This window comes from Cucumis sativus, chromosome 2 (assembly GCF_000004075.3).
Source record: "Cucumis sativus cultivar 9930 chromosome 2, Cucumber_9930_V3, whole genome shotgun sequence".
Classification (NCBI taxonomy): domain Eukaryota; kingdom Viridiplantae; phylum Streptophyta; class Magnoliopsida; order Cucurbitales; family Cucurbitaceae; genus Cucumis; species Cucumis sativus.
Genome location: NC_026656.2, coordinates 3,518,070 through 3,529,962, shown reverse-complemented (window position 1 = coordinate 3,529,962; position 11,893 = coordinate 3,518,070). Strand labels below are relative to the sequence as shown.

Sequence of the window (11,893 nt, the reverse complement as noted above, 5' to 3'; positions counted from 1 at the left end):
ATGTTGAATTAATTTTGATCTCAATATCGTAAATTTTATGTCAGTTGAATGAATATGCTCGTATGGATAGAAAATCCAACGTTAGTTTTGAATTGTTTTTTAGTAAATAATGTTTGATAGATATAACAAATAATTTTGTAAATCTGAGGGAATAAAAAAGAAAGAATTCAAGAGGCCTCAATGACTCAAAACTAGCAAGGAATTAATCAAGGATTTCTTTTCTTCTTGATCTTCTTTTTTTTTTTTTCTTTAATGTAATTGATTCGAAATAAAATAATTGACAAACTATTCATAAATAAAATCACTAAAAAACAGAAGGAATTACACATAATTTGGATTATCAAAGGAGAAATTTTGTTCTAATTTTTCGTTTCTAGTTTATGATTTTAGTTTTAAAAAATAAAAATGCTCGATGATCTTGACAGTTTCTTGTTTTTTAGAAACATTTATAAAGTTGTATTTTTTAAACAACAACAAAAAATCACAGTTATTTTTTAACTACCAAAATGAATTAAAATATTTATAAAATATAGTGATAAAATTTGAAACTATAATATATTTTCAATTATGTTTCTATCCAAAACATTCAATTAAACTATTGCTTTGACCTTTTCTTTTTCTTTTTTTACTTCTAAAATCTAAATTTTAAATGACTTAAAATTTACTGAAATCATTTTATGTTAGCTTTTCATATTTTTATTTTGAGGACAAAGAAATTAGAAATGTTACAAAATATGTATTTTTTTTCTTGAATATAAAATCATTTCTTCATATTAAAAGAAGAGAGAGAAATCAAAATAATCAAATTTCATTCATTCAATATCATTCCAATTTTATTCCTCAACCACGAAATCAAGAAAATACCATACTGTTACCTTTAATTTTCCTTGATTTGTGATAGATATATATATATTAATTAAGTAAGTAGAGAGATTACTTAGCTTAATTGTTAATTACACACATTATTAGTTATTAATTATTATAATCGTGCCAGCACAATTGAATTAATAACTTCATCCGTTGGATGAAACACCGTAAGAATGTCGAACCCCCGAAGATCACAAGCTTCCACCACCGGATAAACAAACGCCCGTGCACCATATGCGCTCCTCAACATCAACAACGCCCCACCACTCATATTCTTCCTCAAATGCTCGATCACCTTCCCCTTCTCTTCTCTCTCCATCCCCACCAACGCCGCCAGAAACACCACCTCGAACTCCCTCAACTCTTCCGACCCGACGTCCATGATGTCGGTCGTGTGGAACACCATCCGCCTCGACAGCTCCACGTCGCCTGCTACCAGCATCGATGCTTTCGCATTGGCAGACGGGTCGAGGTCGAAGTTGTGAAACTCGGTTTTTGGGAAGTACTTCAAGGCCATGATGATAGACGAGAAGGGAAGTGCACCGGAGCCAACAAATGCCACTTTAGAGGGAGGCGTAGTAGTACTGTGGGGGGCGTGGTGGTTCAAAATGGAGAATTCTAAGTGAGTGAGTTTGAGGTAGTTGGAGTAATAAGGGAAGAGGGAGAGATGGTCGAGAGGGTTTTGGTGGGAAGATAAAATGGTGGAGTAGTGATGCTCGAGAAGGGACTCGGCCTCGCCACAGAGCTTGATGAGATGGGATCTCATGGTTTGGATGGTGGAGCAGAGCGTGGAGACGTCGATGGACGAGGAAGAAGGGGTGCAAATGAGGAGTACAAGTTGAGAGAAGAGGGAGTTGACATGTTTAGAGGGTTTGAGGCTCTCAAGAGTGGAGATCTTGTGGTAAAGTTCTGAGATTTTTTGGACCAAAAGAAGACTTTGGCAACACATGATGATGGTATAAGTTTGAAAGAGCCAAGAAAATTACAAATAGGGTTTTGGAAGAAAAAGAAAGATGAAGAACACAATAATTGTAATTAATTTGGTAGATTATTATTCAAGAATGGAGTTCCTTTTTATAGGTGATGATCAAAAGGGTTTATGGGGTTTTATTTTTATTTTATTTTCTTCCTTTTTATAGGGGAAGAAGCTCAATTTTAGAGTAAAACTTATATCTTACCTTCATTAAATTATACTCAAAAGTTTGGGTAAGTATTAACATTTTAACTCCATAAACACTCACACCTAATTGTTGCAATTTTAACTTCTTCTCTTCTTCTTCTTCTTTTTTTTTTTTTACTTTGAAAAGTGTTGTAATTTTAACCCATCAATAAATTTTGCTTTAAATATTGAATGAATCATATAAAACACGAATGGAATACGAAATTGAAAAAATATGGTTTAAAAAACTATTTTTTTTTAGTTATTTGGATTGGATAATCTACATATGTATTACTAAGAAATTTGAGTTAAAATATCTCTCCAAAAACAAGACCAAATTAATATATATATACATATATATATTGGATAGCTTTTCTAGAATGTTAGAGCATATATATATATAATTGATTGCATTGGGATGTATATTGAAAAGACATAAATTTATGAAAGAGTGTGAAGTGTGTTATGTCGACATTCACTATTTCCTAATTAGATTTTATTTTGGTTAGGTGTATTGTTGCAAATCATTGGCTCATAAACATTATTATTAAATCATGATTTGTCCAAATATATATAACTTTCAATTAACCTTTTTTTTTTTCCATAAATAACACAACTTGGCTTTTCATTGTCCAATGATTTTCCAACCGTTATTTCCTCTTTTTACAATATAATTAAACAAATTGCCTCAATTGTTTATGGTTAAGTAATTGTATATTTAAGGGATCAAATCTTCAATTTATAAAGAAGACGACCATCACACTAATTATTATTAAATTAAGCTAACTTTGGCTATATATAAAAATAGTTGTAAATATAATTCTCTGTATTTTTTTTACTTTTTGTGAATAAAAATGAATGAATTAAAAAAAAAACAAAAAGCTAGAAACTAGAGTGAAAACATTATGCAACAATCTCCTAGTTCAATCTCTTTCTTCGGCCTTTTTAACTATAGAAATGGGAGAGATTTGAATTATATATGTTACAATAATCTCAGTCAATAATGTTCGAGGTTTTTTTTATCATTTTTTGTTTTCTTTTAACAATATGTAAAGTGAGAGAATCGAGCCTTTAATCACAAGATTGATAACACAAATTTCATTTTAGCTGTGTTATGTTTTTTTTACAACGTAAAGTCCAAATATTTAAACCATAAAAGAATTTAAGCCAAAATTTTCTTATTACAAGGAAGGACTAATGTTGGAGTCAACATATAATACTTCTAATCATAATTAGATTGTGATCCAATGATAGCTTTTGATTAATGGTGGAAGCAAAGTAAGGGTTCCATTTTCCTCCTCTTTGATCACTGTTGTATGATCCCAAAAAGTGTTATTATAAAGACATATTTATACAATCATCCTTCTTTGAAGATGAATCCTTTGCCATTTTGAAAGGCCATTAGCCATTCAAATCCAAAGTGGGAAGTGATTTATATATCAAAGTGTGGGCATTGCATGGCAACATGTGCCCACCACACATTCTTGCATGTCTTGCTTCTTCCCTGCTGCCCTTACCTGTGTGTCATTCCCATGCCACCAAAAAGATAGGCCTTGATCATCATATGCAATTCCTATAGTTTCTTTTTGCTTCTTTATTCTCCACTGATTTCAGTCTGAGCAAACGTGTCTTTGCTTCGAAAAGATCAATGTGTAAATGGCTGAATCCTGGCTATAGGTCTTTCTCATAGAAGCCAGTTGGATTGAATAATAATGGATTACAACAACTTACTACTAGAAATTGCAATGTCTCACAAAAAAAGTGAGATACTATGTTCTATGTTTTGGATGTTTCATTTTGCTTCATTAGCCTCCATTGACTTAAGCCTGAGAGATGAAAGTTGGGAGCGACCGAAAAACAAATGTGTCTGCATAAATAGTTGAAACTTTTGTTGGACTCCACCCTCGACCCCCATCCCACCCTACATGTTTTTTCATAAAAGTTAAGTTGAACAGAATAATAATTGGTTACAACTACCTGCTAAAATCCGAAATGGCTCAAATCAAACTCTCGACATAGTATGTTTTGGAGGTCAATGAGCTGCACATATCCCTCGACTTTTTTATGATCGGTTGGCGTACCTTTCTATTTAAGCCTTTGTAAAGGGCATTGATTCCATAAGTTAATAAGCATGTCAGTTGGATTTCCTGGTGTGCAAGTTCCTAAAGATAACTGGCTTTATTGCATCCGCCATCCGCGTGGTCACGGCCGCAACTTATTCAGTCTCAATCATAGATAATACGATCACTACCTGTCAGAGAGACCTTTAATCAAAGTCTTCAATACAATCGATCGAAGTCCAGACAACCAACAAACTCATCTAGTAACTTCCTTACATAGATTCACTCTCTTAACTAGCTGGTCAGATACATCCCATAAAATAATAATTCTCATTGTTCCTGGAATAAAACACTTCACTCCTTAACTCGGTTTCTTTGTTTGCAAGAAATAGTTAATTGTTTATACCCTACAGGAAGATTCATAGATTTGGCATCTGTCATATCCTCTGTATGATTTTAACTCAGTAACTAAACTTAAGCACCATTAATATCTCCAGCTTTACTTCTATTATGGAAAGAATTTCATTTCAAGAATTCTACTGACAGCTTCCAGATCTTCCTTTAAGAACTCCTAGGTTCATGCTCTAGTTTTGCGTATCTTCTTTATTTCTATTTGGAATTAGCATATCACTTTTTTCAGTTCAAGAATATGCAAGGATTTACGTGTGAGAGTAATTACAATGTTTTTTCTCCCCTAGAGTAATTACAATGGATTAAAGTTGTGTTAATAAAGTGTTTCAAAAGGTTTTTCAGGCTCAAAAACACAACTTGAGGCTTATGCCACGTACCACTAAGAGAATATTCAAAAGGCAGAGAATTCAGAATCAATGGTTAGAAAAACAATGTAACTGGCCATGTTCTTAAAACATATAAATGTTGATACATTGTTTGTTATGATAATTAGAACCATTGCTGTTTTACCGCCAATGCTCAGAATTAAAAGTTAAACTGGTCCCTTTAGTTTTTAAGACCTTACTTATCCAACTAACCTTCCAAGAGAGAAATTAGATAAATCAGAAAATAAAAAGACAAAGTACTAAATCAGAAAATAAAAAGATGAAAATAAAATAAAAGGACAAAGTTCTCAATATTTTAGAGCACAACATCATACGTATCATAAAGATTAAATAATTTATAATGTTATCATCATCATAAGACACTAATCTGTCTACTTGGTTAGCATTTAGCATTACCATAAACGTATGTTGTACACTATGAAATTCATCAAATATGTGGAATAAGAAGCATACAATACAACAAGATCTATTAATTCTACACTTAAACCAAAGGGTACAAGAAGCCAGGATTCACTAAATTTTGATTCTTAAGAAATCAGTCTTTCATGTGTTCTAAGTTTGAACTGACCTCCAAGCTCCGACATGGTTTTTTTGTAATCATTTGGATTTCTTATCAGAACCAGCAGTACTACTATCAACAGTTGATGTGGCAGATAGTTCCATTAACCTCTCATAGTCAATCTCACTAGACTTGTATTTCAACTTGAAACCACTTTGAATCCATGATTTGATACAAAGGAGAGCTGGTGTGCTATCATGAGGCATGCAGTATCTTTGTTTATCTATGTCATCACCTCTCCCGCAAAACAGTTCTTCAGGAGCCAGTGAAGTTGCCTGCACAGCCAAGAAGTCTCGAGCCATAACAGAGAGTCGTGGATAGCGTGTGTTGTTAACCTTCCACCACTCCAGAACATCTGTTGGTATTGGAGCTGGAGGCTCTGATAAATATTGTGTTAGCTCATCCGTTGCATTGCTCATGCTCGCCCTTCGTTTCTTTCGAGCAATTTCCTCAGCGAAAGAAACACTTCCTCCATCCTCAATCTCCTGAGCACTATAGCCACTGGTCACTGATGGAAAATGGTTGGAAGAATAATATCTCATGAAATGAGATCTGGCTTCTTCCAAGTGATTCCCTGAGTTAAGACTCTCTGGAATCAACTCTCCTTTGATTCGAGGATCAAGAATTGCAGTCATATATGTGAAAATGTTGCAAACCTGACTACTATAATTCTTTGCTTTCTTGGCCATGTCTTCTGCAGCACTCTTTAGCCAGTCAGGGTTGTGCCGAGAATCTCGACAGGCAGCAATAGTCTCAGAAATGTGATCCATGAAGAAAAGAACTAACCCAACAGTTGCTACCTTATTTGTGCATATGTTGTTCGTGGTTTTGTAGAAAGGTTCTAGATATTGATGCACAATATTAACTACGTTCTTCTCAGCAGAGTTCAGAAGCATCTTGCTGCCAAGTGTTTCCTCATACTTCCTGATAACAGCTTCCATGGATTTCCCTGACTGCATTGTATAAAGACTTAACGTAAGCTTAGTTGACCAAAAATAAAAAATGACCAGAGGAAAGAAAACGAAAAAAAGTAATAAACATTCTATTGATGTATAATGAGGCAAACATTATAACTAATAGTATTCTTTTGTGGGAGCCTAAGGCAGTTCATATCAATTCGTGGTTCTAAGATATCCATCTTAGATGCCCACATATTAGAAAGCAGTAAGTTCTTGATACTCAAGTTTGAGCAAATTCCAAAGTCGTAAGGGCACTTGATGGGCATGGTCAAATTCAGACACATGGCTTGTAGGAAAACATCCAATTTTACAGCTCGTCCAAGAATTTCTTTATCAAGTATCAAACACACAATATTTCCTACCATAATTTGAATTACTACCCCATAAGGAGAAATCAAATTGGATCAAAAGAACATGTCATCTCAAAGTTCGGCAATTTTCTTGTAAAGGCAGAAATCCAGTATTATCCAAATCCTTACCTAAGGAATTAAAATGAATTGAATGACTATGGTCGTCCTGAACTTGGATGTCCTATTAAACCAAAATTGAAAATTTATCCATCTTCCATAAAGGAAATGAACGTAACCAAAGTTTCATGAGGCATACTCAATCATGAAATGAGAGGTTTTATAAGAACACAAAGTAAAAACACAGACACTAATACAGCTTCTTTTATTTATTCTAAAAACCGGAAAATGCAGATTCCTAGTTCTATTTGTTTCTGTTCAGAATGAATGTAATCAGAGAGAAGATGGTTAGGCTTCACCTCCCTCTCTTAAACTCGGAGATTTACTTATGTATGAAGCCTAGAAAAGGTTAAGAAAAAAATTACAAATCATGGAAATTATTTCAGCATGATGAAAAAATCTAGATATAAGAGAACTTACCTTGCGAACTATATCGAGCATCTGATAATTTCCACTCCACCTTACTGAAGCATCAAGCGGAAATTTCCAGTTACCTTCTTGATAAACTGTAGTAAATTGAACGAAATCCTCAGAGATATCCAAACAGGCATTTAACTCTAGTACAAACTCCCGAACTTTTGCAATTATTGATTTTGTAGGCCTTAACCCATCATCTATGATCAGGTTTAGAGTACGAGCAGCACAAGGAATATAACAGAATGGCCCGACTTTCTGACCATCCAAATGCTCTTTCAAAGCATGACAGGCATGCACGGCGTCTTGGCTATTATCATGGGTACATGAAAGAATTCTACTTTCTATGTTATACATCTTAAGAACTTTCACAATAGAGTGAAAGATCTCTAGACCTCCACAGGGATAAGGTATGTGAGTGATATCGAGAAGCACCTTCTGGAAGGACCAGCTTTCATCAATCCACTGACACGTTACACTCATAAAAGAAATTTGATCGTAGGAATTCCAGAAATCAAGAGTGACCGAGATCTTAGATGAAACGTGTTCCAAAGAGGCTCTTACATCTTCCTGCATGCTTCTGTAAACTTCCCGGAAAACTGCTTTATACTTTTCAGTAGGCCATAGTTGAATAGATGGATTGAGAAACTTATAGGAGTTGGCCAGCCATTTTTCTTCCAGGGTTGAAGGAGGGAGAGAAGATAATATAAGCCACTTAATTATCAACCAATTCAAATGATCATAGTCAATCTGTTGCGGTTTCCCCTGAGGTTGAGATTTCTTCATTGTGCTGATAGGCTGTGGTGCTGGATTACTGACAACAATAGCACCAGACTTATCATAACCTGGATGCCGATTACTTAGGTGTCTTCCCAAATTTCCTGTACCGATGAAAATAAGATTTTTCATCACAAATGAAAAGACATAAAGGTGCTAAAATATTGAAACTTGCTGAGTTGGGGCATGTAGGAACATACATTTAAGCTCGATACTAAAATGGAGCAAAACCAATTACTAAAATATAAAACTCGTAAATTCTAATCTCGGTGTCTATTACTCCTTTCAGAATAATTATAATGTTATTTGAAGCATTTTGTTTTATTCCTCAATTCCAAGCCGTTACATAAAAGTAATCAATCAAAAAATAGCATCAAAATTACCAGTAGCGGTTGCAATGGAATAGCTCTGTCCACAAAATTTGCATCTTCTGCTTTTTCCATCAGCAGCGGTCTCAAAAAATTTGAGATAAACGGATGTCATGGTTTTTTTTCTTGGCTTTGCTGAAGTATTAGGACTCCCCTTGTCAGAAGAGCGCAAATCGATATCAATTGGCTCAACGTGTGGTATCAGTGACACATCCATCATGGACTTGGGTTCCAAATCTACTTGTAGAAACAAAAACAAAGGCTACATTCATTAAAATGAACTATCTAATCATCGCAGATTGCACAGAACCAACATTCAAAGAAGCAATACACAAACAAAATCATTGCAAATTACAACTACTCTTCCAAGAAACACGTACACACATGAAACACCACAGACAACGTTTCCACATCCTAACCACGCTAGTAGGAATCTAAAAACCAGGTCCACTGCAAAAAAATTGCACCCCACTTTTCATGGGTGATTAAAAAATGCCCTTAGCATTCATTTTAATTACAATGAAAACTGAATAGTTTCCTGTAAGAAAATATATTGTAAGTGAACTTAACTCAGTTGTGGAATAATTTTTAAACACACAAAAGGTATTCTTAATGGTACAAATCACTGTTGATTACTTCATTACTGAGTGCCAAAGAACACACTCAGTGTGATCAAGTTTATGTGTGCTTGTTTTATTTTTATTAACTCATAAGAGTTAGGATAATCCTCATCAAATCATTATATTTCTGCGCCTTAATACTGAAAAACCATCAAATTTGGAGCAGATGAAAAAAAAACCGTTAATCATACATAAGTATACAATTACCTTTAAATGTTTTAAATGCATTATTCACACTCCAGTCCATTTGGTTTTTAGCTTTCCCACTAACAGTCCCTGGCTAACAGCAACAATAGATTCAGAAAATGGAAGGATAAATAGAAGAGTTAAGCATCAGCCCATTTTCGATCAAAAGATTCACTTATTAGTGCATGAATCTGGTAAACAATCTTGCCTTCTGATGTAATTTAAGATTGTCAATTCCCTCTAAAAGTTATTTGAGTTTTTTTACTGGGAATTTTAAGCCTTCTATTATTTAGTACTTTTTAGATTAACTACATTAATGTTTCTAGCCGTTAGAAACTGGTTAGAAGGCTGTTTATTTCCAGTTCAATTTTAAGCATCATGTGCTCTTGTTATCTATTTTAATTCAAAAATCTTGATTTCCCATGTTTTGTGGTGTAGCATGATTCTCATGCTTTTTGCTCTTCTTTATGTTGCTTTAAGTTCTTACTTTCTTGTTCATTAGTTTCCCATCTTTCTCTAATCAGTAGGTTTGAATATGTTTGACTGTTTTTACTCTTTGATAGCTCGTAACTGTTGATTTATTTCCAGTAAGAAACGATAGAACAGAACGATATATGTTATTTACCTGTTCTTTCTTTATTGCAGGAACTTGTTAGGAAGACATTCCTAATATAAACACCAAAAAAAGACAAAATTCTATTGATCATGATGTATCATACAGTCTAATTCCAAGTACTGTCAGAGCATTTGAGTCCATAACAGCCTTTAATTCAACTTTGAAACGGCTGGAAAAGCTTAGAAAATAAACAGTTTTCTAATCAACCAACTGTCAGAAACACAAACAGAAAATTAATTTAAAATGCAAAAGGCTTAAACTTCCCAGTTCCCATCCAACAAGCTTAAATATCCATTTGAAGGCCAATTGAAAATCTGAAAATACGCCATCTTCGTAAGCAACAAGAATACTCATATAAGCAAACAAAATTGGTTGCCTCTTTTGTTCTAATTTGTTTGGAACACATTTATAAATGGTATACAATCTGAAGTGGAGCGCATAGATGAAACAGCCAAAGCCCTGCACTTTAGCTTTATCGAGCAAGAAAGTACTTCTGCAGCAGAGGATTCACTTCGAAGAGTATAGCACCATTTTCAGTCAAGACCATTAGAATTTCACGGCACAGAATCTCACTATTTTTTAAGGAGGAAACATATGATTTCATTTGACATTTTAAACAATCTCATTCGATTAGTTGGTGATTTCAACTCAAACTACAGAGCCAATTGCAAGCTCATTGACTTATGATCAAGCTACAAAATACTAACATCATCAACACTCACTCTATCTCAACAAGCATTCAAGCTGCAATCCAAATGAGAGCAAAGACTAAAAATGAACATTAAAACAAAAACATTTCAGCAGTTAAAATTAACTGACTTACCAAGAAATACATGGAACGAAGAGCTGAAACATAAAGACTCCCACCCCTTATTCCAACGAGAACCCAATTGTCAAAAGAACAACCTCAATAAAGGGTCCTCCAAGAAGACGGCCAAAGAAAAAGAACCCCATCTCCCAACTCGAACAAGAACCCAAACCCACCACTTGGAAGAGTCCAAAGAGCTAGTAAATGAGCGAGGAAGATTGAACGAGAAATTCGACGATAAGGGGTCGTCGGAAACCTGAAAATGGTTCTGATCAGGATGGAGGGAAGGGGAGGAGCGGCGCAAGATGGATCTGAGCCGGATCAAAGCCGAGAGAGAGAGAGAAAGAGGTAGAGGTAGAGTTGAAAAGCGAAGAAGAGGGGCTTTGAGCAGAGCCGCTAGCTTGAGGAGAAAGAGAGGAAAGAAGAGTTTGGTTGGATATGGGAATCGGGATTTGGCTCGGCTACGAATTTGGGAATTGTTCTTTTGGGGGTTGTTGTTTATTCGTAAAGCCAGCAGCTCTGCTTTGGCGTTGGCGTAATGGCGCGTGCTCGCCACTTGGTCAATCGTTCGTTGTAGCCACAGCCAGCTGAGCTCTATCCATCTTCGCGCGTGCTCCTCCCCCCCTTCTTTCCTTTCATTTCAATTCTCTCTTTCTTTTATATTTTTTGTAAAAACACCTTCTTCTTCTTCTTCTGTCTGTGTCTCCATAGTTTTAAGTAAACATCTTCAAAACAATTCAATTTTGCTTACAATATAAAATTATTACAATTCATTCATAATAAAATCTCATTTCTATTACATCAGTTTTTATAGTTGTTTTGTAAACGTACCATTAGTCCTAAATTTTAAAACTAATTTTAATTTAAACCTTAAATTTCAAAATATTACAATTTTACCGATTTTGTTTCGAGTACTTTTAATCTTAAAAACTAACACAAATTTAAGTCACAATGTATGGAACTAAAAATGTGTATTTCTCTTTCTTGTTTTTCCTTTTAGTTTTATATTAAAGCCATCCAGATTGTATTACAAGATCAATTAAATTTCTAAACCAATCAATTTTGTTATCCAGATCAAATGCCCTTCAAAAAATTGTTGTGTATTTAAGTCCAGTTTAACAAAATGAACATTTGAATGGTGTCAAATTTTGAAAATGTTTATTTATTTAATGACACATATTTCAAAACCAATTGCCAATTTATTTTAAGAAGGTTACTTTGCTGTCAAAAATAATT

The 11,893-nt window shown here is 34.3% G+C and overlaps 2 protein-coding genes across 9 annotated transcripts; both read right to left on the bottom strand.

Annotated features, from left to right (window-relative positions):
• Positions 1-792: 792 nt before the first annotated feature.
• LOC101219339 (nicotianamine synthase 1) lies at positions 793-1,936 on the bottom strand. The gene has a single exon (XM_004144764.3). The coding sequence runs from the start codon at positions 1,814-1,816 to the stop codon at positions 980-982; it is 837 nt and encodes a 278-aa protein (XP_004144812.1). The 5' UTR covers positions 1,817-1,936; the 3' UTR covers positions 793-979.
• A 1,747-nt stretch (positions 1,937-3,683) lies between these two features.
• Positions 3,684-11,299, bottom strand: LOC105434558 (zinc finger BED domain-containing protein DAYSLEEPER). Of its 8 annotated transcripts, none has more exons than XM_031881090.1 (6): positions 10,673-11,299; positions 9,255-9,327; positions 8,443-8,667; positions 7,289-8,163; positions 5,452-6,395; positions 3,684-4,277 (listed from the first exon to the last, which is right to left on the bottom strand). In XM_031881090.1, exons 1-5 carry the CDS (start codon positions 10,682-10,684, stop codon positions 5,481-5,483), a joined length of 2,100 nt encoding a protein of 699 aa, XP_031736950.1. In that variant the 5' UTR covers positions 10,685-11,299; the 3' UTR covers positions 3,684-4,277; positions 5,452-5,480. The 8 variants fall into 8 exon arrangements, with proteins under 8 accessions (XP_031736950.1, XP_031736951.1, XP_031736949.1 ...); XM_031881091.1 differs by having other exon boundaries at positions 3,684-4,273; XM_031881089.1 differs by lacking the exon at positions 3,684-4,277 and having other exon boundaries at positions 5,177-6,395.
• Positions 11,300-11,893: the final 594 nt, after the last annotated feature.

What these genes read in the sequence shown, in the direction of transcription:
- LOC101219339 (XM_004144764.3), bottom strand. Translation starts at nt 1,816, where the DNA reads ATGTGTTGCCAAAGTCTTCTTTTGGTCCAAAAAATCTCAGAACTTTAC.
- LOC105434558 (XM_031881090.1), bottom strand. An exon ending in TGCATTTAAAACATTTAAAG is followed by an intron (nt 8,668 to 9,254) that starts GTAATTGTATAC and finishes TGTTTCTACAAG; the next exon opens with TAGATTTGGAACCCAAGTCC. An exon ending in TGCTCGATATAGTTCGCAAG is followed by an intron (nt 6,396 to 7,288) that starts GTAAGTTCTCTT and finishes TATACAATGCAG; the next exon opens with TCAGGGAAATCCATGGAAGC.